At 38.0% G+C, this 23,146-nt stretch overlaps 2 protein-coding genes across 2 annotated transcripts; one reads left to right on the top strand and one right to left on the bottom strand.

The window, feature by feature from the left end:
- Positions 1 to 91: 91 nt before the first annotated feature.
- Positions 92 to 4,099, bottom strand: LOC145780757 (TATA box-binding protein-associated factor RNA polymerase I subunit A-like). The gene is made up of 3 exons (XM_082592386.1): positions 3,779 to 4,099; positions 2,336 to 2,426; positions 92 to 1,712 (listed from the first exon to the last, which is right to left on the bottom strand). The coding sequence occupies exons 1-3, from the start codon at positions 4,027 to 4,029 to the stop codon at positions 612 to 614; spliced, it is 1,443 nt and encodes a 480-aa protein (XP_082448512.1). The 5' UTR covers positions 4,030 to 4,099; the 3' UTR covers positions 92 to 611.
- Positions 4,100 to 7,531: 3,432 nt separating this feature from the next.
- On the top strand, positions 7,532 to 23,066 carry LOC145780758 (protein MEMO1-like). Its single transcript, XM_082592387.1, has 8 exons — positions 7,532 to 7,643; positions 16,002 to 16,152; positions 16,540 to 16,652; positions 19,384 to 19,495; positions 19,738 to 19,880; positions 20,505 to 20,581; positions 20,791 to 20,895; positions 21,257 to 23,066. The coding sequence occupies exons 1-8, from the start codon at positions 7,595 to 7,597 to the stop codon at positions 21,392 to 21,394; spliced, it is 888 nt and encodes a 295-aa protein (XP_082448513.1). The 5' UTR covers positions 7,532 to 7,594; the 3' UTR covers positions 21,395 to 23,066.
- The last annotated feature ends 80 nt before the right edge of the window (positions 23,067 to 23,146 follow it).

The following is a 23,146-nucleotide window of genomic DNA, read 5'->3' as shown; positions in this document are numbered from 1 at the left end:
TTTCCTGTGGAGTACGTAGACGCTTTGCATGTTAGTTACGTTATAATTGCATCTTATAGCACAAAGGTATTTGTAATACTCAAAATGAAAAAATCTCTAGAAACTTGTAATTATCAAACTTAACAAATTTTGAAATACCAATGCGCTCTTGTTTGAAACCTCAGTGAAAGTGAACTGTAAAGTTTTTGTGAAAGTAAATGTAACAAAGTGAAAGTAAACCGAAAACAATTTTCATGACTTCATGATGCTTTCTGTATTGCACAATTTTCGTACATCAGCATTTCATTCAAGCGCATTAGGAAACCAAATTGCTACGACCTCGACTTCAAAGACTAAAATGAAACAAAATTTTGTTTTAAAAACATTTCAACGCAAAACTAAAGTTGCTTATGTTAGCGAGTAAACAGTATTGCAGGCCGCAAACAAAATCTGATACGTTACGGTTTATTGCCAGATAAAAAAAAATATGCAAAAACCCTGAGAACAAAAGTTAAAGACGTCCGAAGTTGCAATCACTACGCAAGCTACTGAGAATCACCTTACAATGAAAAAAAGAACATCTGGACATTTATGGTCAGGAATAGTCGCTGCATCAGAATATGATGGTAGTTCTACACAGGAGAAACGCCATGTTTTCGGGCAGTTTTCCAAAACTTATCAGTGGAACTGATAAAAACCGAGGCAAGGTATAGTTTCGACTGAACAACTTCAGGATCATTTTCTGAAGATTTTGGTGCAGCATATAGTGAACAAAAGTGGAAGTTAGGCCACCACGAATTACGTCCGGAAAAATTCCATAATTTGTCAACAAAAGAAGTGAATTGTTGCACACTTAGTTTCTTACGTGTCATTTTAAGATGCTTGCAAAGAAGATGCCAACAGTCTTTGTCAGCTGCAGAATAATCAAGTAACTGCATCACAACTTCAAATGATTCGATGAAATCAAGTAATAGCTCTGAGCTGTCGCCAGACAAACACTTGTTAATATTCTTAAAGGATTCATCAAATAATAATTGATGCAAACAAACCATTAGAGAGTCTGACGGCGAAACCGCATGCAGCCGCCGCAAAGCCGCCATCTTAAGATTTTGAATCTCGACGCTATCATCAACGATGTAACTTTGCAAAGCTTGATACAAGTATTTGTGGGCATTCGGATTTTGTTTGTGACTTTCAGAATAAATCGTTAGATCGTTTTTCAATGCATCAAACTGGTAGTAATACAAGAGTATTTCAATGTGCTTCATTATGAAAACGTCCCATGTGCCAGGCTGATTCAAAATTTTCTTGAAATGTTCTGTTGCGGCTTCTGCGATACTTTGATGCTTTAAAACGCTGTCTTCGTGAGAATCAGTACTGCTTTGTAAGCTGTTACTTGGCTCTTGCGCAATGGTGAGACGCCAAATCGCATATTCAGCTAGTCCCAAATACGCTTCCAAAGCCGGTTTCCAAAAAGCAGCGTTTATGTTCATGTTTTTATTGATTTGTGGGTTATTGTACATTTTATGCAAATTGTATGCGGAAAGACTTTCTTGAACAGATGGAAAATCATGTTTGGCGAAGAAAGAAAAAACGTATTCCAACAAGACATGAATGTGATCAAGTACTCCCAAGTATAACTTCATGGAACGCTTGTGAGAAGACAACAAGTTATCACTGTTCTGAGCACAGACATGGTTGAGAAGAATTTCACACCCTACTCTTCGAATGACCTGGAACATGATAGAAGAGTTAAGTTGTATTTCAATGTTACTTTTTTTACGTATTCTCGGCTAATCTAAATGTAGAGCTTTGAAAGAGAGCTCATCTAGTACGACAAACATAAAACCAAGTCACATTACTAGTACTGGCCTTGTTTATTTTAAACACATACTAAAATACATTTAACAGGTAAAGAAAACAAGTTTGATGGAAATATGATACTTGTTAATGTACCACAGTTTTCTTGTGGGTTTACAATAAATCTGTTATAAGCTGTGGCTATGTATTGGCTTCTTGGCTGTGTCAAACAAAACAAGGTTAACTAAATATGTACTACCTAAACGCAATTTTGCATACTTCTATTCTTCTCATTTTACAAGTACAGCTGCAAAATGAATCAGCAGCAAGAGAGTACAAAGCTAGAAAAGCGGACAATTACCTAGAGCAGAGAAGACTTCTAAAGTGGAAAAACCAGGTGAACTACACTTGCCATAAAAATTGTCAGTGATCCACTTCAAAGAGCAAACTTAATTCCTTGTAAACAATAAGTCAATGAAATCAAACATAGAATATAATATGTAAAGCCATCAGCACTTTAGCAGTTTCTTCTACTGTAATACAAAAAGAAACTAACCTCTGGATGTTTCTCAGTACTTTTTACTCCAGGACGTTGTACCCAGCTAACTTCAACAAGACTTTCCAAAATAACTGCAGCATCACCCCATCTGGTCATAAATGTCTATTTGTCAGGTTAAATATATACACAATAGGGTGGTCCTTATTTGCCAACTTTTGAATTTTTAAGCGGATACCTTTTAAAATAGTTTCACTTGATGTAAAACACTTTCAGAAAAAATATTTTTTGTTTTAAACCATTAAGGTATGACTTTCAAGTTTTTCGGCAAAGCAACCAAACTTTAAGCCTCACTTTCAATGCTACGGACGTGTTAACACGTCTATGGTGATGTAAAATGTCATCATAACGAGTTTTAGGATCAAAGATGTTGCTCTATAACTACTTTTGATCCTACAACTTTTCCCTACGGCGTTGGTGCATTTTAAATTTTACTTAACATGGAAGTAGCCACTAGCCAAAGTTTCACACATTAAGTTTGCTGGTTTTGAGACATTTAGATGTAGAATTTATCTTGACAGCCTGCTAGTTAGGTGGTGATTGCGAAGTAGCCTACTGTACTTTAGTTGCCATTATTAGGGACTATGAAGTACAGGTTTTCTTTCATGCCAATTGATTTCTCAAAGAGTATTGTTTTACAATGATTGTCATATTACTAAGGCATAATTTATTAACCAAACAGCTCAAAGTTCATCTAAAAATGTAATAAAGTAAATTCATGTTATTGCAATAACTAAAAAACCTTTAGGGTTAATGGCAGAATCTATAGTAGGTACAAGAAAACAGTCTGAGATCTACTTGGTTAAGTCAATGGGTCAGTGCAAAATAAATTCACTGGCTCAGAATTGCCATCTGTGCATGATGCTCTCAACATGTACTTTCACCGGTTAAATTAAAGATCATGATTCAAGAAATAAAATGGGAGGCAGCCAAGCACACAATCCAGGAAATATTTGCATGCTGGAGCCGAGCAATGATTGCAATTACGCCCGTACAATTTCAGCTAACTTAAATTTTTAGCTGCATATAAGGACCACCCTAATACAAAATGTTTTTAAAAAACTAAGAAATAAAGTTAAAGGAGGTTCATATAGGCTGCTTGATCTAAGAGTCAGAAAAAAGGATTAGGTTCTCAGCATGCTAAGCCTCTGGCGCATTTGGGAGTGAGATGGCCACTTTCTTTCTCTCAGCCATCCATCGTTCACTAATTACAAATAACAGGTGATAACATTTGATGAGGCAAGACCAGGCCTGGTCAGTAGTTCATAGCTGCTATTAGTGCACATACAAAACTACAAGGATTAAGCTTTTACGATAGTTTACTCAGTCACATCATCATCACCAAAATTTGCTTTTTTTCTCCACTAGCATAGGTGGTTGATTCTTTTCTTGCCATGATTGTTTTCAGTTACAGTTTTCATTCCAGAGATAAATATGTCTTACTTGTGTTTGAGCATTTTCTCACGTAAAAGTTGAAGACTTGTACGCTTGATCTTACTTGTTAGGACACCATGCATACTATTGTTTGGTTCTCCAATACAGGGTATCAAAGAAGATTTTCCATAAGACTGAAAAATGAATTCACGATGATCAACATTGATTAATGAATCTTGTTTTCGTGTTGGTGTCCTCAGCAAACTTCGTAAACATCTCAGTCCGTCAGGTCTTTTTCCTTTCCTTGGTACTGGTGCCATAGCCGCTAATTTTAAAATAATTTTGTTAACTAAAAGTAGAAAACTACCAAAATATAACCTTAAAATATGGTTAGCTGAATTATCTTTAAGAAAAACCTAAGTACATTAGTACAGTAATAACTATGATGTTGTAAATTATTGTCAGTATCACTAAACTAAGCACTAGGCTACCAATATTATAAATCAAGCTACGGGCCATGGGGATTGGGGGTGCAACCTAATTCGTACCCTGAAAAGATCGAGAGAAAAAATAGCACAAAGCCGAAGTCGCTAATCGGAGTTTCTGCAAAAATTTTAAAGTTACTGTAGGGTTAGGGTTAAGCAGAAACTCCGATCCGTGTGCTATTTTGGTATTTTTAGGGATATCTAGTGAAGGGGATACAAAGGCTTTTTATACGTCTGACAGTAGAAGGGCTTCTGTTTATCGTAAATAATCTCTGTTTACCGTAAAATGACAATTGGCACCGATAGTAGTTTAATTAAATCTTGTTATGATAACCTGCATTGCGCTATTAGCATCATGCCTGGATACTCACTGAATGCTCATGGTTGCTTGTTAATTCAACTACCCATATGCTTGCTTTACATCTAGCTGACTACAAAGGCTTTGTTAAGAAAAACAGCTTACAGGTAACTTTTCAACTGTCTTTCCAAACAAGTATTATTTAAATATGCTCTACGTAACATTTGCTAACTGTCTTCTGTAGCTTGCTGTATCAACTGCACTAGAACACTTTTTGTAATTTTGAAAAGAGTCGCATGTTTCAGGCGCTACAAACTACCGCCCTGGTAGTGTCATAAGAATAAGGCAATCGCTGTGAGCCTTCGCACCCCCTTCTTTAGATATCCCTGGGCTTTTATTAATTTTTTTAAAATTTTTTTAATTTAGTACAAATTAGGTTGCATCCAAGCTACGGTACTTGCTTTGTTACAGTTACTGAACCTTGATAGCTGCCATGGCACATCAGCTAGTGTTGCATGTTCAACATTAACTCTATTAGCTTAGTCAGTGATGTCCCTGTCAACGGTGACTTTGTGTTTTCACTTAGCTTACCAACTTGCAGTAGGCTAAAGTATTACAACAAAGTTCAGTTACTATTGCAAACAATTTCTTTTAATTTTTATTTAACACCAGCCTAACTTTAATTTAAAGTACAGTAATTTGTTGATGTTTTTACATTGCATTAATTCTGGCAATAGTCTAATGATGTCGTTGGTGACTTCTGACTATTCTTGGTAAGTTGGTTTTGAATCTTTATCCTCAGACTGATAGTCTCAGACATAGATTATTTCTGAAATTTTTGCATACTTGTGGAGGCTTATCACGCAGGGCCGGCTACTAAAATTGGCAGAGTGAAGTTTCCAATTGTTGCCGGAAAATTATACCATTCATTAGATGCCGCTGAATGGAGACTAATTCTGAAATGCGCCGATCAAGCACACACTCCGAGAGCCGAACCAGTGTCCTATGATTTTGAGTTGGGCGCGGATGCAACCTAAATCGTACCCTGAAAAAATCGAGAAAAAAAAATTAAAAGAAGCAAAAATAGCACACAAATCAGAGTTTCCGCTTAACCCTAATCCTAACTTTAAAATGTTTGCAGAAACTCCGATTAGCGACTTCGGCTTTGTGGTATTTTTTCTCTCGATCTTTTCAGGGTACGAATTAGGTTGCACCAGATGGGCGCTGAACCACTGAACTAACGTGACAGACATACTGGTAGCCTATCTGATCACTTCAAACATTATGCTTCCTGTCTGTTGTTGAATATATTTGTACCGGTTTATATTTGTGCCGTATACTATTTTTCGCAGCAGACAAAATAAAAGGTTTCTCTCTCTCTCTTATCAGCAAGCTCTATGTTGATTATAGGCCTACAGTCTGGATTGCTTGTCGTTTCAGGCTACAATGGATAATTTTGTCTGCATAAAACGAATTGAAATTGAGTTTCCGATATGTGTTACACAGTATCCTACATTGAAGACTTGAAGTCCCACTGCCTAGTGCCTATGTAGTACCGACTGTGGCAGCACCTCGTATTCGTAAATGTGCTGCCAAACTCCGTAAAATGAGTATCTCCAATCTCTATGGCCTTTGTATAAATTTCGCAAATTGAAATAGCAAACACTCAACATTTGTAAATTCAAGACAAATGTACTCAACATTTGACCTAGCCTTTTTTTTTGAAAATTGACTAATAGTGAAGTGACGCCAATCTTAAGGTGGTTTTTGAAAATAGATCTTCGTCCTTCAGACGCTGGTTTTGGTAAACTTCCAGGTTTGGCCTTCACGCACTTACTGCTCTCAAACCTCAAGAAACACTTTTGCAAGTGCTCATCACCTTTACCACTGCTGTTTCAAAACTTACCAAATACCTGATACCATGTTGATACCGCCTTAAAAATTTCCTAAATTCTCTAGTATTTTCTTATCTTTTTCCCAACTGTAACGAATTTCTTAAGAGAAAAAAGGCAGCACTCTTTGCTTCTTAGTCACTAGCTACGGTAATTGTTGCCGAATTCGTTAACTTTGGCGGAAATTTTAAGGCTTTTGGGCACATAGAATTTAAATTGAGGAAATTTTAAGATGTTTAAACAAAGCTTTCCGCCAAAGCAGATGTTATTTGAGACCAAAGTCATCTAGGTAAGAGCAGCCTAGTTTTTTGGTGGAGAAATTTATCTGGCAACACTAAACCAATGCTTCAGTGAATTGAAAACATCTCATGTCAACATTTAAACAAAACACAGCTGAGTTTGCAGGTTACAGATGTCAGTTTGATATAAACAAAGATGTACGTATACGCCGCAAATTCTACGCCGCATACTTGCGGCGTAGACTGTTTGTTTACGCTTGCGGCCACATTTTTTTGGATAGTTTGCGCTTGAGGCTACGCCGTAAAGTTTTCGCATTTTTTTAGCGCATAGCGTCAACGCATACTTTTTAATGTCTTTTTTCGCCACAACGTGCCAATACCTTTCAGCGCTGCAGTTGAAAGAATGTTTTCAATGGGCAAAAACATATTGGAATCAAAACACAGCAAAATGTCAGATGAACACTTTCAGATGCGCTATGCTTGTGTTTTTTTTGTGGAAATTCAAAATAAAACTTGTTTGTTTCGAGTGGTTTATACCGTGTGAATGTTTGGCACCTAGCAAACAAAATGAGTTAACGCAAGTGTATGCGCTGACGCCGCCAACTTTTTTTTACAAGTTGCGTTGACGCATACGGCGTATGGTTTTCGAACGTTTGCGTTTACGCTGACGGCGTTAATATTTTTTGTATGCGCGTACATCACTGGATATAAAACATGATCATCATTGTTTTCATTTTTATTGTTTTATACAGTCGCTAAAGTCATCTCCTTCTTTTCATTGCTCTGATTATCTTCTGCAGTAATCCTATTGCAATTTTCTTTATGCTATATGACAGTTAACACTAACAGTGACTTAAATGAAACCACATCCAATTTTCAACATTGCAAATTAAATAATTATTATATTTAGGTATCTTAGTTAAACTAAAAGTAACTAATTATTTTCAAAAACGGGCAATCAACAAGGTAACATGTCCACAAGGTGTGCAACTCATGCAGGAACTTGGTACACCCAATCAGGTTAGTTTAAAATATATATAAGATTTAGTGCTTAAAATTTTTGCTAAGTTACCTTGTTAGTTCTTTACCACACCTTGCTTTACCACACCATGTTTGTATACTTTATCTTATTGTTGATATACCATCAACTTAAATTGTTTTAACAGTTCACAATACAAGAGATGTGAAGTAAATTGATAATTTTTGTGTCACTCACTAATCGCTGATATTGAAGTTTAATTAACTTTTTTAGTTTTCAATATGATTGATAGACACAGATGCTATTTCACTAACTAATAACAAATTGTAAAGACTAGTCTGGTACATATGCCAAAGTAATAACTGCAAAATTTCTTGTTTAAGTCATTTAGAACATCGCTATAGAGTTTACCTCAAAGCAGTTGTTTGTGGTATGATTTTTGCCAACAGCACATGATGGCAGAGATAGGCATGATCTTGATATTAAAGATCACGATATTGATCTTCAGATAACTTTTATTTTGGTGATCTTAATCTAGAAAAATGTAAGATCAAGATCACTTTAAAATTGAAATTTACCAGATAGAGGCAGTTTTTAGAACATGTAGGCCTACTGTACAAAGTAATTAATGACAATAGCCTACTAACATGAAGCCACTGTTAATATGATATGTGTCAATGTGTCCAAGAAAAGTTGATTTGAAATTTCAATTTAACTTGGTCAGTGTTGCCATTTCAAAATTTAAAAAGTTTTTTGTGTTAAACATTAGGGTGGCTCTTATTTGGCAAAAAATGAAAAAAATTTGAATTTTGTGTGGGACACCCTTTGAAAAGGTGAGGTTGTCAGAAAAAATAACTCCTGCAAAAAAATTTTTGACTTTGAAATTGATTTAGAGGTGGCCCTCCCCCCCTAAAGTTTTGCGCCCTCCTCCCAAATACCAAATCTGCATATCTCAAAAACTGTTTGAGCTAAAGATACGGTTTTTGTGTCAAAAGATGCAGAAAGCATGATTTCCTATCTGCTTTCTGAACAGTGATTGCGTCTATCTTGATTAGAAAAGCAGTTATTTAGAAAAAACCTGTTTTCGGTATTCTAGCACAAAACAGTGCTAAACAAGTATTGTGGCCCAAGCTATTCAATAAACAAAGTTCATAAACTAACCTGTAAAACTGGTAAAGTAATAAACGAAATAAGTATTCCTAAACTTTTATGCATTCATGAATAGCTAAAATGCCCGTTTTTTGTCATATTCCTTGAAGAAACTCCTGAGTGTGGAATCTGCTTTCAAGCTTCAGGTGCTATGCATTGCACTTGTTGGAAGGCGAAGGCGATTTATGCAAAAGCTTGGTCTGCATTTATGGTATCTGTCTGAAGAAATGGTTGAACTAGCCTTGTTTGACTCTCGATTGTCTGTGGAAAGTAACAAGGTAATGGTGGCAACCATGTTAAATGAAACAGCAGAACGTCCACCAAGGAGACGAAGCATCAAAGTAGATGCGTTTCTTAGCAATAAGGGTCTAGAACAGTATTGCACCTCTAATTCAAAATGGCTTCAGCTGTTGGGTGAAGATGAAGCAATAATTAGACTTTCAAAGGATCCTGCTCATTGGACTGAAGATGGTGCATTTATTCAAGCTTTACACATGGCGAAGGGACTTTCAGTAGTCAATGACAGAGCAGAGAGAGGAGTTGCTCTCAGTCTAATCCCGGATTTTAACAAACTCTCAACTGAAGATGAGTACCAACTTCAGTTTCTTTTGCAAGTTGTTACTGAACACAGGAAACTGTTGAATCCAAATTCCAACAAGAACAATATTGTCGATTCTTCTTTGTTTAAACCTTCTTTGTTACTCCAGGGGTCAAGGGGCTCTATCTTTTACCACCCTTGGGCAGTGCCGATGTGGTTTAGATGCTTGAGCAGGTGTCGAGTAGCAATTGCATTGATTCGTCATCCAGTTCAAGCAGACCACGCACACCATTTGGCGCAGTTACAGATGGTGTGGTCTGTGGTTTGTTCCTCTATGCCACACTCACAGATTGCGGATGGAGCCATCCCCAATTTGTGCATGTTTGAGCGGAATAGTCTGACTCCAGTAGCCCAGCACGCAGGCGGTTGTGCCACACCCAGGCCTTCCTTGGCAAATTATGCATTCTGGTTGGATGGGGGCTGGTGTCGGAGATAAAACTTTAGAGCCTTGAGGAGTTCTTCTTCCTCTCTGAGCTCTATTTGTTGTCCTCCCAGGTAGCCGCGCTGATGGATTGGTTTTCAGCGGTTTTCATCAGGAGTTGTGCGTCACATACAAATGAGTGTCTCGATTTCAGTTGGCGAGGATGCTCGATTGCTCGCTCACAGACTTGTAGAGACTTGAGTGGAGCAAGTGGTTGGGGTTCGTAATGCCGAGAAAGAGACAGGATGGCTTCTTCGCGACAAAACTCAGCTGGTTGGTTGCCTGCAAGGACAGGGAAATTGTCCGATTGTGTACAATGTGTAGGTCGCAGACATCCTGTCACGATACGCAAGGCAATATGTAAAATATTGTCGATAATATCGCTTCTTGCAGTACTGACCAGAATTACATTTTGAAATGAATATCGTTACCAGTGTTCCCTCTAAGGTGCAAAAATTAAGAAAAAAAAACGAAATTTTGTAGACGGTTTCGTGGTCACAAAAAAGGTTGTAAAATCAAGATTTGGTCAAATGCGTTTTTTCTAAATAACTGCTTTTCTACTCAAGATAGATGCATTCAATGTTCAGAAAGCAGATAGAAAACCATGTTTTCTGCATCTTTTAACACAAAAACCGTATCTCTAGCTCAAGTGGTTTTCGAGATACGCAGATTTGGTATTTCGAGAGAGGGCACAGAACTTTAGGGGGGGAGGGCCACCTCTAAATCAACTTCAAATTTAAAAAAAATTTGCAAGAGTTATTTTTTCTGACAACCTCACCATTTGAAAGGGTGTCCCATGCAAAATTCAAAAACTCAATTTTAAGAGCCACCCTATTAAACATATTAAATAGGTCACCTTCTATATATACGTACTTTATGTTGACGTATGATAAAAAAGGTTACAACATTGTTTGAAATTCTGTATTGTAAATTCTAAAAAAATGTTTGCTTTTTTACCCAATTTTAGAAGTTTAAAAATTTAGAATAGCAGTGCTAAAAGTCTGGACTCTATATAGCCAACTTTGGTCATATAAAGTGGTTTATTGTAGCAAATTAACTAGACCAATAATTGTTCAGAGTCTTGAGAATATATTAAATGTGAAAACATATGCTGCCTCTTTTTGTATAGCTTTTGTATTTTTGTTTGGAGCGGTTTATCTGACCGCAGACCTCTGAACGTTTTAGTGCAGACAACAATGATTGAGATTGCCAGATGGGTAATTGGTCCAATAAACATTTATATAATCAAGTAAAATTTGAAAATACTTAGTAGCAGAAATAAAAGTATCCCATACAAACTAGACAAAAATTTGGTGAAAAATAATGCAGTTCAAAGGTGTTTTTTTTTCAAATAAAAAGCGTAAAACTAATTGCAAATTTTGTGACTTTTCAATATTGTAATTATCCTCAGCCGTTGTATGTGACGGGTGTGACGTTGCAATTCCACGCAAATTACAACAACGATTGATAGGCCTAATAGCAACAGTCACTAACTTGTTACAGTTCTTAGGCCAGCGATTGAGTGGTTAAAAGAAACAGTAGCAATACTAACTACCTTTAACCAGGTTGCTTACAGTAAAATTTGTTTTTTTGCAATATTGTTGATCAAAAACTCCATTCTTTCAAGTACGGTACACAAAAAGTGATCTTGATCTTCAAGATCACATATTTCTGGTGATCTTGATCTTCTAGATCAGAGCTTCTCAAACTATGGGTCGCGACCCCAAATGGGGTCGCGTAATGAAATTTTGGGGTCGTAATGAAATAGTTTAATTTAGTCTAGTGCCGGTAGGTTGTAGTCTTGCCATGATGTCAAAATTGACCGCAACCGTCGGTGTGAAATGTCGAACAATAAAATATAGGCTAACCAATCGTAACAATTGATTCGTTGTTACCCTATCATTGCTGTAACGTGCTCTCTCTCTCTCGTTTGACTTGTAGTAGCTTAGATTGGCAATGCCTCATCGTGCAGCCATGATACGGTAGTTGGGTCCAGTTGTCGAATACCAATGATTCCACATGGGCGCCGTAAGATGGGGCATTCGTGAAGTATGTGTTGCATTGTTTGTTCTACCGCTCCGCAGACACATATCGGCGCAGGGTCTGCTACTATTCGGTGAGTCCGATTCGGTGAGTTCCTAACCTCTTAACCTTAACTCCCGGCCCCTAACCCTAAAACGGCAATGACAATTAGGCTACGGTACCCGATAATTTTTTTAAAAAAACAAAAAATCACCGAATAGGGAATCGGACTCACCGAATTGGACTCACCGAATCGGACTCACCGAAACGGGCCATTCCGATCGGCGCACTATGCAACCCCCACCCAAACAGACCAGCTTCAGTGCAGCCAACGTCACATCTGATCATGTTCAATGTGACCCATGCCTTTCTTGAGAGGTCTGCTCCAGGAGGGATGGAGAGTGCTGGTATAACTGAGAACTGGGGAGGGATGTGTGGCAGCTCGTTCCATTCCTGGGCCCATGTCTCCATGCAGCTGAAGCCCTTATCCACAAGCTGTGTAGCATATCGATGGAATGGGCGCCTTGATGACAGGCGTTGAGGTCTGACTGGTCCATATCCTTGGGAGTGACTGTGGAGAAGGTGTTTAACAAGTGTAACGTTTACACAAGTGTAACGTGCTGACCAAAAGTAACCTTACCGCTCGCATTATGATTTCAGAGTAGCCTAGCAACTAGTTTTTGAAGGAACCCAGACTAAAGTTTGAAGCAGTTACAAGATTAATTGACTATGGAGCAGTGATTAGGTTCCGTAGATTCATGTGGTAACAACGGAAGAATTATAATGTAGCCTAAGCCAAAAAGAACCGAAACAAATTGAGACAAAAGAACTAACTCCGTTTTAATGTCATTAATGTGGATGTCCCCATAATGGGGTCGCATAAAATTATATTTTTCAAAATGGGGTCGCATAACAAAAAAGTTTGAGAAGCCTTGTTCTAGATAACCTAAACGGGTGATCTTGCCCATTTCTGCATGTGTGTTGCTGTGAAAGGCTATATTAAGTGGGTCTGCTACTATTCGGCGAGTCCGATTCGGCGATTCCGATTCGACTAGTCCGATTCGGCGAGTTCCCTATTCGGCGAGAGCCTTTTTCGGCGAGTGCCCTATTCGGCGAGTTTTTGAAATTTTTGAAAGGAAATTATCGGGTACCGTAGCCTAATTATAATTGCCGTTTTTACATAGTTTTAACGTCGCTAAACGTTGAAATTGTGCAGAAAGGAATAAAAATAAAATGTTTGAACTATTAAATTAAAATTCGTCATGTCAGTTCAGTTGTTTTTATTTCTGACCATCATATGAAAAACAATACACGTCAACATAGCAAAGGTGTAAAAAAGGTAGAAGCGACAAAACGCGAACGTTAAAACGTGCTTGTGACCGAAGTAAGTTATTGAGTTGAAAGAAACATACGCGCCGACTTCAGGGGGGGCCGGCGCCCCCCGTAAATTTATGGTTGAGGGGCAACAAAAATGGTGATGACAAGTGGTGTTTCAAATATAAAACACTTCGCGAAGGAGATTTAGATAATTTAAACGGACTTAAAGAATGCCGAAAGCAAGAAAAGCCTACGTTGCTCTTGCCCGCAAAACAGCAGCTGATCGCATGGCTATCTCATACGCTACGGTATGGAAATTTCAAAGTAGATGGTAGAGTACTGCTGGAATAGTCACGTAACTATTCACTGCAATATTAAGTAAACCAGCTAAATTAGACGCGCTATTTTCAACGAGGTCTTCCCGCTGTGAGATCAATTGTGATTCAACAGAACGCATTGTTTTTGCAATGTGTGAGAATTAAATTGAAAACCGAAAAAAGAAAAGGTGTTTAATGGTCTTGGTCGCAGATATTGCCTGCATTAACGACGTCTCTTACCGCTATTATCACCTAGCTAACCTGACATCATTGTTTTATGCGACCGCTAAGGTTTGACATCGACTTTAACGATCATGGAATGTTACGTAATAATAAGAACGATTATATCCTACACGCAAAAATAAAAAAAATGATCTCCTCTTTCTGTTTTGTCTCGTGAGCTTTGCATATTGCTCAACAAGTGCATAAAGTTTAGAATTGACAAGAAATCATTGAATTTGAAAATTAAGTTTGAATCACTGCAAATAAACGTATTCAAAACTTTCACTTAAGCCGACGCGATTTCACAATCCGTAATCTACGTCGACAATGATTTTTAGTGCGTTCATTTTGAAAATTGCTGAGCTGGAGACAACAGCATGTTCCGTGTTAGTTGAACTTGTCTTTTTGAGGTGAAAATCAATTGCGAACATCTCGACCTTTACTCGAGTATAGCCTACTGTATTCAATAAAAGACTTTAAAGACTTTCGATAAAAAACAGAAAAGAAAACACTTCGCCGTTGTCAACGCTTTGAAAGTAAGTAATTAGCGAAACGAGGTTAATAAAACTGATACCGGGTTTTCACTCTGCTTGAGATCATGATTTTTTGCGTTTTATTTCGATAACTTCACTGTCTTGATCGTTGTTGTTCACTCGCACGAAAAGGAAATGAATCGGCTTGTTTTCCAACAGTTCCAATTATGAGCTAACAATATCAAAATTTTTACTACTAGGCGTACTGCATGCGTAAAACTAATCCTTTCAAGCAGCGCTTCTAATAAATTCGGTTTGCGACCTATTTGTTAATATAAACACGACACTAAGCTTAATCAAAGACTATTTTAATTGAGTAAATAGCGCTATGGTTATGACGTTATCACCTTTCTCGCCCCCCAAGGTTTTTTGAAAAGTCGGCGCCTATGGAAAGAAATTTGGCACGGTCGCAACACCTTCAGAAAAATTTAAGATATGAAGGGAAAATAAAACAAAGAAAATGTTACAAAAAAAAATAAAATAAATCATGTTTATGTCTGTAAGTTAGCACTTTTGAATAGTTAAAATGATTAGTTTGGATCAACAAATGTGTGGCCTACAGCTTGGATTTAAAAGAAATTATCGGGTACCGTAGCCCAGTTATCCCAACCAGCAAAAATTTCCGTTTTTACATCGTTTTAACGTCGCTAAATGTTGAAATCGTGTAGAAAAGAGAACTTTGCTGACTAGGATACGTTGAAGCTGAGAAACATTCACAGAAGCCCTTCGAATTGTTCCAAGAACCCATTTAGCATAACATTTCATTTGTACATTGATTCAACGTCTGAATACATTATCTTAAAAATGCAACGTATCGTAGGGCTTCTGTGAATGTTTTTCAGTTTCAACGTATCCTAGTCAGCAAAGTTCTCTTTTCTACAGGATTTCAACGTTTAGCGACGTTAAAACGATAGGCCACACATTTGGTTAGCCTTTTCATTCTGTTACTACAATGGGTTCTCATTTGTTGAACCAAACTAATCATTTTAACTATTCAAAAGTATTAACTTATACACATAAGCATGATTTTTTTTGTAATATTTTCTTTGTTTTATTTTCCCTTCATATCTTAAATTTTTCTGAAGGTGTTGCGACCGTGCCAAATTTCTTTCAACTCAATAACTTACTTCGGTCACAAGCACGTTTTAACGTTCGCGTTTTGTCGCTTCTACCTTTTTCTACACCTTTGCTATGTCGACGTGTATTGTTTTTCATATGATGGTCAAAAATAAAAACAACTGAACTGACATGACGAATTTTAATTTAATAATTCAAACATTTTATTTTTATTCCTTTCTGCATGATTTTAACGTTTAGCGATGTTAAAACTATGTAAAAACGGCAATTGTAATTAGGCTACGGTACCCGATAATTTCCTTTTAAAAATTTCAAAAACTCGCCGAATAGGGCACTCGCCGAAAAAGGCTCTCGCCGAATAGGGAACTCGCCGAATCGGACTAGTCGAATCGGACTCGTCGAATCGGACTCGCCGAAACGGGCCATTCCGATATTAAGTGAGTACAGCAGTTGAAGTTTAACATGATGTTGAACATGCATTGGACATTAGATCAATTATATTTTATCACCTGAGGTTGACACCAGGCTTTTGCAATGTGTCTTGGCAAAGATGGCATGCCAAAATAAGGGGAGCAGCTGAGTCGAAGACTATATGTCCTGTCACTGTTTGCATGTTGTCTGATTGCAGTGTACTGTGTGTTATTGCGATGGGCGCAAAATAAAACATAATTGTTATTGTTTGAAAATCATATTTCTGGAAGTTTATTAAATGTATTGAAATGAAGTCTTCCTGATATGCGCAGGAGCTCAATTAAACCAAGAATTAACTCAATGGCTTTCTGAAGCAGCAGTGTCACATGGGCCAGCACGTTCCATTATATCTCCTCATGCTGGCTATTCTTACTGTGGTTCGTGTGCAGCGTATGCTTACAAGCAAATTGATGCAACTAATGTGTAAGTGTTCCATTGTTTTATATTTTGAAATTCTGAAAGTGCACTTTCTGAAGAATTTTATGAGTAGAGCGACTACGTGCATTCTAAACACCAAAATATTTTTTAGATTTTCACTTTGTTTTATACACACATTTTAATACAGTATATAGATTTTTAAAACATTTGTCACCGTACCCCACTAATAACCTTCATTTCTTTAGCAAAGGTTAGCACCACAACATAATATTGAAAGATGTTTTTTTAGGTTGTTATTTACATGTCTTGGTAGAAATTAAATTACTACTGTGCTATTTGTGCTATATTTTTGCATCATTTGAAAATATTATTCTTGCTTGGATGTTTTCTCTCTAAAGTTTCTTCAAGTTTGTATGTCGTGTCCTTTTTCAGAAAGCGAATATTTATTTTGGGTCCATCTCACCATGTTTTTCTGAAAGAGTGCGCTATTTCACCAACCACTGCTTATGAAACACCTCTATACAATCTACCTATTGATACTTCTGGTAAGCTATCGAATTCTGTGATGGTTTCACCAAGTGACTAATGTGACATTGATAGCTACTATGTAATAATTTGCAGAGGTGGGCAGTAACTAGTTACAAAAGTAACTAGTTACTGTAACTAGTTACTTTTTGAGTAACTGTAACGGTAACTTCGTTACTATTTTCCAAAAGTAACGAAACGCGGTAACTAGTTCCTATTTTAGCACTTTTTCAACAGTTACAGTTACAAGTTACTTTTGTATTGAAATTTTAGTTTTTAATTGCCGTTTATTTCTCTGCACGTGTTTGTGTCTTGTTTAGTGCGTGTTTGCTGCGTTTTGCGCAATAATGCATTTTTCTCGCACAGGTAGCGGCGCAGCACTGCGCAATGCGCATGCGCGGTTCTACTTTTGTTTTGTGGTTTGGTGGAGAAGGGTTGCCATATTGGCGAATTTATCGCCAAAGTCCAGAAATCTGGCGATTTTTTAAGACGTTTAGCTTCATATTTATGATTTGGCTCTTTTTTGGCAATTTTTGATAACTGATTTGGCTAAATTAATTGTTTTTGGCGATTAATCAATATGTACCAAAGACAGGCAAGACACAACAATACAACAGGGTTGAGCATTATAATAATATATTTTACTGTACATATTTACAAATGAGTTTAACAGTCAAACATTTTCGGTTTAACTTAAGCCCTCATCAGGAACCTGAAAATATTTATAAAAATGCAGTAAATTTCAACTTCTTGAAGGTAACTGACTAATGACTATAAGCATCAAGAAACACGCAGCGATTAAAAGCAATTTGTTGTTGCTTATAGTCAGTTAGTTAGTTACCTTCAAGAAGTTGAAATTTATTGCATTTAGTGTAACGCTTGCAATGCCTCTAAAAAGATTGTCTGACATTAAAACCAGAGCAACAGCATTGCTGTTTGCTTGCCGTTGATGGACGTTCTTGTGGAAGCAATACAAACCAGATTTGGTCATTGGTTCGAGGACAGCGACTGCATTCCACCCACAATTTAGACTTATTCGTGTTTAATGCCTGATCATTAAGCGACAATGCTGAATGGAAGACCAAAATAAAACAGAACATGCTTCAAGCACTTGAAGAAGCAAACTGCTCTGCTGAAGAGGGGAGTAGCAGCGACACTGAAGTGGATGGTGGTAGGTAGAGCCACGGAGGACTTTTTGCACCACTTTACGCAAAAACTTAGAAAAGAAAGCAATGCGCGTTGAATCTGTTACAGGAGTATTTGGAAGCGGACCCTGAGAACAAGTTAAGCGGATCCAGATTCACAATTGGACCGATGAAAAAACTGTTTTAAAAACATAACACTCCCATTCCGTCAAGTGCTGCAGTAGAAATATTGTTTTCATTGCAGCACTTGTTCATCACCAGACTTTATTCGTTCATCCCCGACGCCGACACACTCTCTATTGACCTGACACTACCAAGACAGGCATGGGTGCGCCTCAGCCGTCTCCGTACGGGCGTCGGGCTTTTCCGCTCAACCATGCACCAATGGGAAATGGCCTCTTTTTCCTCCTGTGAATGTGGTGCCGAGGAACAGACCGCAGACCACATCATTGATTGATTAAATCTTTATCCTCGGACTGGGAAAGCTTCTTGCAGAACTTAATCCTGGCAGTTTCGCATACTTGTAGACTAAAGGCTTTCAATCACTGACGCAGGCCCGGTCACCGAGATTGACAGAGTGAAGTTTCCGATTGTTGAAGTCTTGTTGCTGGGAAATTATTCCATCTATTAGATGCCACTAAATAGAGAGCAGTCCTCAACGTGCGTTGCTCAAGCGCATGCCCTGAGAGTCGAACCAGTGTCGCTTGATCTTGAAGCTTCTTCGTTCCAGAAGTGACGCGCTAACCAATTGAACTATCGGGGCGGACATCATCAATGACTGTAACATCTTCAAGCCACCTAACGGAGTGGAAGGTTTGCGTGTCATGAATGATGAAACCAAAGACTGACTGCTCTCTAGTAGCCTTCCAGTGTAGTCCGGGAACATTGTGAATCTGGGGCGGTAAAAGGATAGACTCTCGGCCCCAGAGGCTCACACGACGACGACGATTGGGCAAGGAAGGACATTTTAAAGCCCAAAAGGGCAGGCCTGAGTGACGAGCACTTTGAAATGCTCGTATTTCTCAAAGGAAATAAACATATAAGCCACTGAGTATTTTTTTTAAATAAAACCTTGTTGGTTTTGTATTTGTGCTGTTATGTTAGCATGGATGGCTCTAACACTATATATCAAACATTGCGGTTAAACTGGACTTGCATGCAGAGCTGGCCAGGTGCAGAATTTTATGTTCAGATTTGTGAGTAACTGAAAGTAACTAGTAACTGTAACTAGTAACGGTAACTAGTTACTTTTTCAAATCGGTAACTGTAACGGTAACTCAGTTACTATTTTGGCCAAGTAACTGTAACTGTAACTCAGTTACTTTTGAAAGTAACTTTGCCCACCTATGATAATTTGAATGATCGAGTTTGTAAATTTGTAAGGGGCTAGGGGCTAGCCCTTACAAATTTAACACCAAGCTATGGTAGATGTTGAAGTATACGGCACCTCCATCCAGCATTAAGAATGGGTGACGTAGTTGCTGAAAGTAAGGTGGCCGACAGGAATTATCCGACCACCTTACTCTCGTCAGTGCCACAGGCTTACTACAATGAGAACTTTAACTTACAAAAATGACCTTGCTGTTCATAAATGATGGTGTTGCAGTTTATGACGAGCTATACGCAACTGGCATGTTTAAGAAAATGTCGCGTCGTACCGATGAGGATGAGCACAGTATCGAAATGCAGCTTCCTTACATTGCAAAGGTCATGGAGAGGTAAGCCATGTTTCACAGTAAACCAAGAGTATTAGTCGAGTGTTGCGATTGCCGTGTTTGAAATTATGATAATTTTTGCAACAAATATCTGTCAGCAAGAAGTTGTAATATAGGGATATTTATAATATTCAAATCAGGAATGATGTTATTCGTCTGGCCATGTATGCGACGATATTTTTAAATTCAACACTTGAAATATTTGTATGTTTTACATAATTATTAACACAGTGTCGTCGTTACAGCAAGCGGGGTAACTTCACAATCGTTCCTATACTAGTCGGCAGTCTTGAAAAAGAGTCTGAAAAAGAATATGGAAAAGTATTCAGTCGCTATCTTGCAGATCCCAGTAACGTTTTCGTCATTTCCTCTGACTTTTGCCATTGGGGTAAGTTTTGATTGTTTTGTTTCTAAACAGGTCTTCCATCGAGTATTGGTTTATTTAGAAATGGAGATGGTCTAGTTCAGGGGTGCTCAAAGTGCAACCCGCATGCAGTCCGCGCCTGGCCCTAGAATATGCAATCTTAAAGTTGAGGCCAAATTTCAAGGACTAAAATGAGTACAAAAAATTAATGTGGCCGCTAACTCACAAAAATCGAGATGTGGCCCGTGGCTATAAAACTTTTGTGCCCCTGGTCTAGCTCAGGAGGGTGCCTGGGCATCGTTACCGGCCACCTTACATAACTGTCGAAATGACTCAGATAAGCGATCCTAAATGACGTTGCTTTTTGCTGCTTTATCGCGGAAGGCAGTGCTACAATCTACATGCTACGTACGGTACAACATACGTATGAGACGGATGTGGTACGTTGTACAGTGTACACGTCATGTGAGTTGCTATTAAAATCATCAAATCGAAAGTGCTATTTTTAATCTGCATGATTATCGAGTATCGTGGGCCATGTGTTGCATCGATTGCTACGTTTTAGTGAACCCGGTATGTAAAAATTAGGAATTGCTAAAATCACATTTGATGATATTTCATAAAGTTGAACAACTTGTATCTTTCCAGGCTCACGATTCGGGTTCATGCATTACGAAAGACGTGACGGTGCAATTCACAATTCTATCGAAACCCTAGATAAAAAGGTTTGGTGCAATACTAGGGCCCTGTAGTAGTAGTAGTGGTGATGGTGTAGTGGCGTTGGTTGGCTGTTGCAATCAATGAAACCATTTTTGTTTTGTGGAATAATTTTTAGCTGAGGTTTCAATTATCTTGCGAAAATGGTTTTGAAATTCGTTAAGGTTACGATGAAACAACGTAGAAGATAACTGGAAATTGTTGTGAAACTTTACAGGGGATGAAAATCATCGAAAACTTGAATCCAGAAGCCTTTTCACAGTACTTGGACAAATACCAGAATACTATATGCGGTAGACATCCCATTAGCGTTATGTTAAATGTATGTATCTATTATTTTGTTTTCGATTAATGTGTTTTGTACATGCTTTAATGTACGGCTATTTTTCAAATTGCTTTCAAATAGCAAGATATCGTTAATCGGAATAAAAATGCACTGAGGTCAACTGCAGCTAAAATGCTTTAATGTTGTGATTTGAGAGAAATTCATTTTTTTTTGTAGGCTACGTTTAGTTTACAATTCTCAGCGAATGTGTGAAAACTGTTGTAACGAAAGAGTAGTCCAAGCAAAGTTGGACACTTGAACTCTGCAATGCGTTATCTATAGCTCATTTCATTCGTAACGTCGATGTACTATTGCGAAATTTTCGCTTTGAATTGTCATCTTTAACTTTATTTTTCAGGCTGTGAAATACCTTCGCAATGGGAGCGGTCTGCAGCTAGAGTTTTGTTTTTTAAATTACCAGCAGTCGAACAGATGCGTTGATCGAGGGGACAGTTCTGTGAGCTACGCTGCCGGGTCCTTGGTGACACTCACTTGATAAATTACCAGTTTTTTTGCAGCTCTGCTACGATGATTAGTATTTCGCGCATGGCATCACAGATCTTGCCAGACAACCTCATGCATTGTATCCTACGTTTTTGCTTTCCATCACCACATGGGTTTAAACCACCTACATCTAAAATATTTTACCTACTGTGATGTCAAACAGAGTATCAGGCAGGTCGTTGCTAAATGACCGTTCAGCAGTGGCGTAGCCAAGGGGGGGGTTTGGGGGTTACAACCCCCCCTTAGGCACGCGTGTGACGTCACAATATTGAGAATGATGCTTTCAGTCTAAAAAAATATTGCCTAATTTTAAACAAAATTGCATTAAAAGAGCGAGTTTTGCCAATACCAAACATCTCAGCCAGGAATTAGCAACAAGAAAACACAGAGACTTAGCTTTTTTTTCCGAAAAATGCCGAAGAAAACATGATCTTATCCTTTTGCTATGGTACCAGACAGCACCATTTTACAGGAATATTCGTACCCACATTTTTGTTGAAAATGCTCTCAGAATGCACCAAATTCAAAGTAATTTTTCAAAATTTTTTGGGGGAGGCCCCATAGATCCCCCGCCGTTGGGTGGTCAAACCCCCCCTTTCAAAATTCCTGGCTACGCTACTGCCGTTCAGCATTATGAAAATGTTGCTCAACCCATGTATGCTGTGGACATTGTCAAAGTCAGAGTGACAAAGTCATTTCCTTGAAAGTGTAGGCTATATTGAATAACACTAGTTGAATTATTTGGTTGAAATCGATAGTTTGTTTGTTAGCAACAAAAGTTTAAGAGACCACACACGATATGAACTTGGATATGCGTTTTCGTGACAGAACGACGTACGGTAGCCCATAATCGACGAGTCAGCTACTACTCTGGAATACCGCTGTTTCTAGGATTAGAAAAGCTAAAAATCTTTTTATAGAAAGTTGTTACTTTCTTCCTATCAATTTCGAGGCATGCAGTGCTCAGTGAAATTTACTGTTTTTATACATTTTGTGAATTTTTAGCTATGGCCAGTATTTAAGAATCTTGATTTTCTTACCAGTCACGGTAGCACTATCAAATTTTACTTTTGATTAATTGTGAAATAAATCACCAGCTTTAACCCAGCTATGTTGCTCCTTATCCTGAAAGTCCCAGTAGTTCATGTGTTGTGCAAGGTGCACTGACAAGCCAAGGTGTTTTTCAGGTATTCCTGTGCCATGCTTGCTTTTGCTCATAGTCGCCTTTGCTTGAATCATTATTCGCTTGCAAATCTATGTAGATATTGTATGTGTAGAATTTACTTGTCGATCCAGGAACCTTTGATCTGTGCATGTATTTCAGCCGGGAGTTTGTGAGTTTAATACACGCTATTTTTCACTGCCCCCCATATAACACACAATAGGCTATTATGACTCCTTAGTTCATAATCCGCTTTTGAGGTAGTGGTTCTCAATTTTTCTTTATCTCGCACACACCTTTAACTGCTATTTCAAGCTATCTAAAGATTTTTAAAAATTTAGTTTGTGACTTTTACAGCAATAGCCTACACGAAGATAAGAATCTACCCCCTTCAATAATTAGTATGCTTTTTAGCCTGCATATTAGTACTCACTAGTACGGTATTGTACTTGATCAGTAACTTACTTTGCTGAATATTAATGAAAAGAATGCATTCGGAATTATGGGAATTTAACAGTCAAGGGGAAATTTGTGATAGCTTTACGTCGACATGCGCTAGGTATGAAGGCAAATAGGCAACAA

Source organism: Aplidium turbinatum, chromosome 12, assembly GCF_918807975.1.
Source record: "Aplidium turbinatum chromosome 12, kaAplTurb1.1, whole genome shotgun sequence".
Lineage (NCBI taxonomy): Eukaryota > Metazoa > Chordata > Ascidiacea > Aplousobranchia > Polyclinidae > Aplidium > Aplidium turbinatum.
This window is presented reverse-complemented; position numbering and strand designations above follow the sequence as displayed.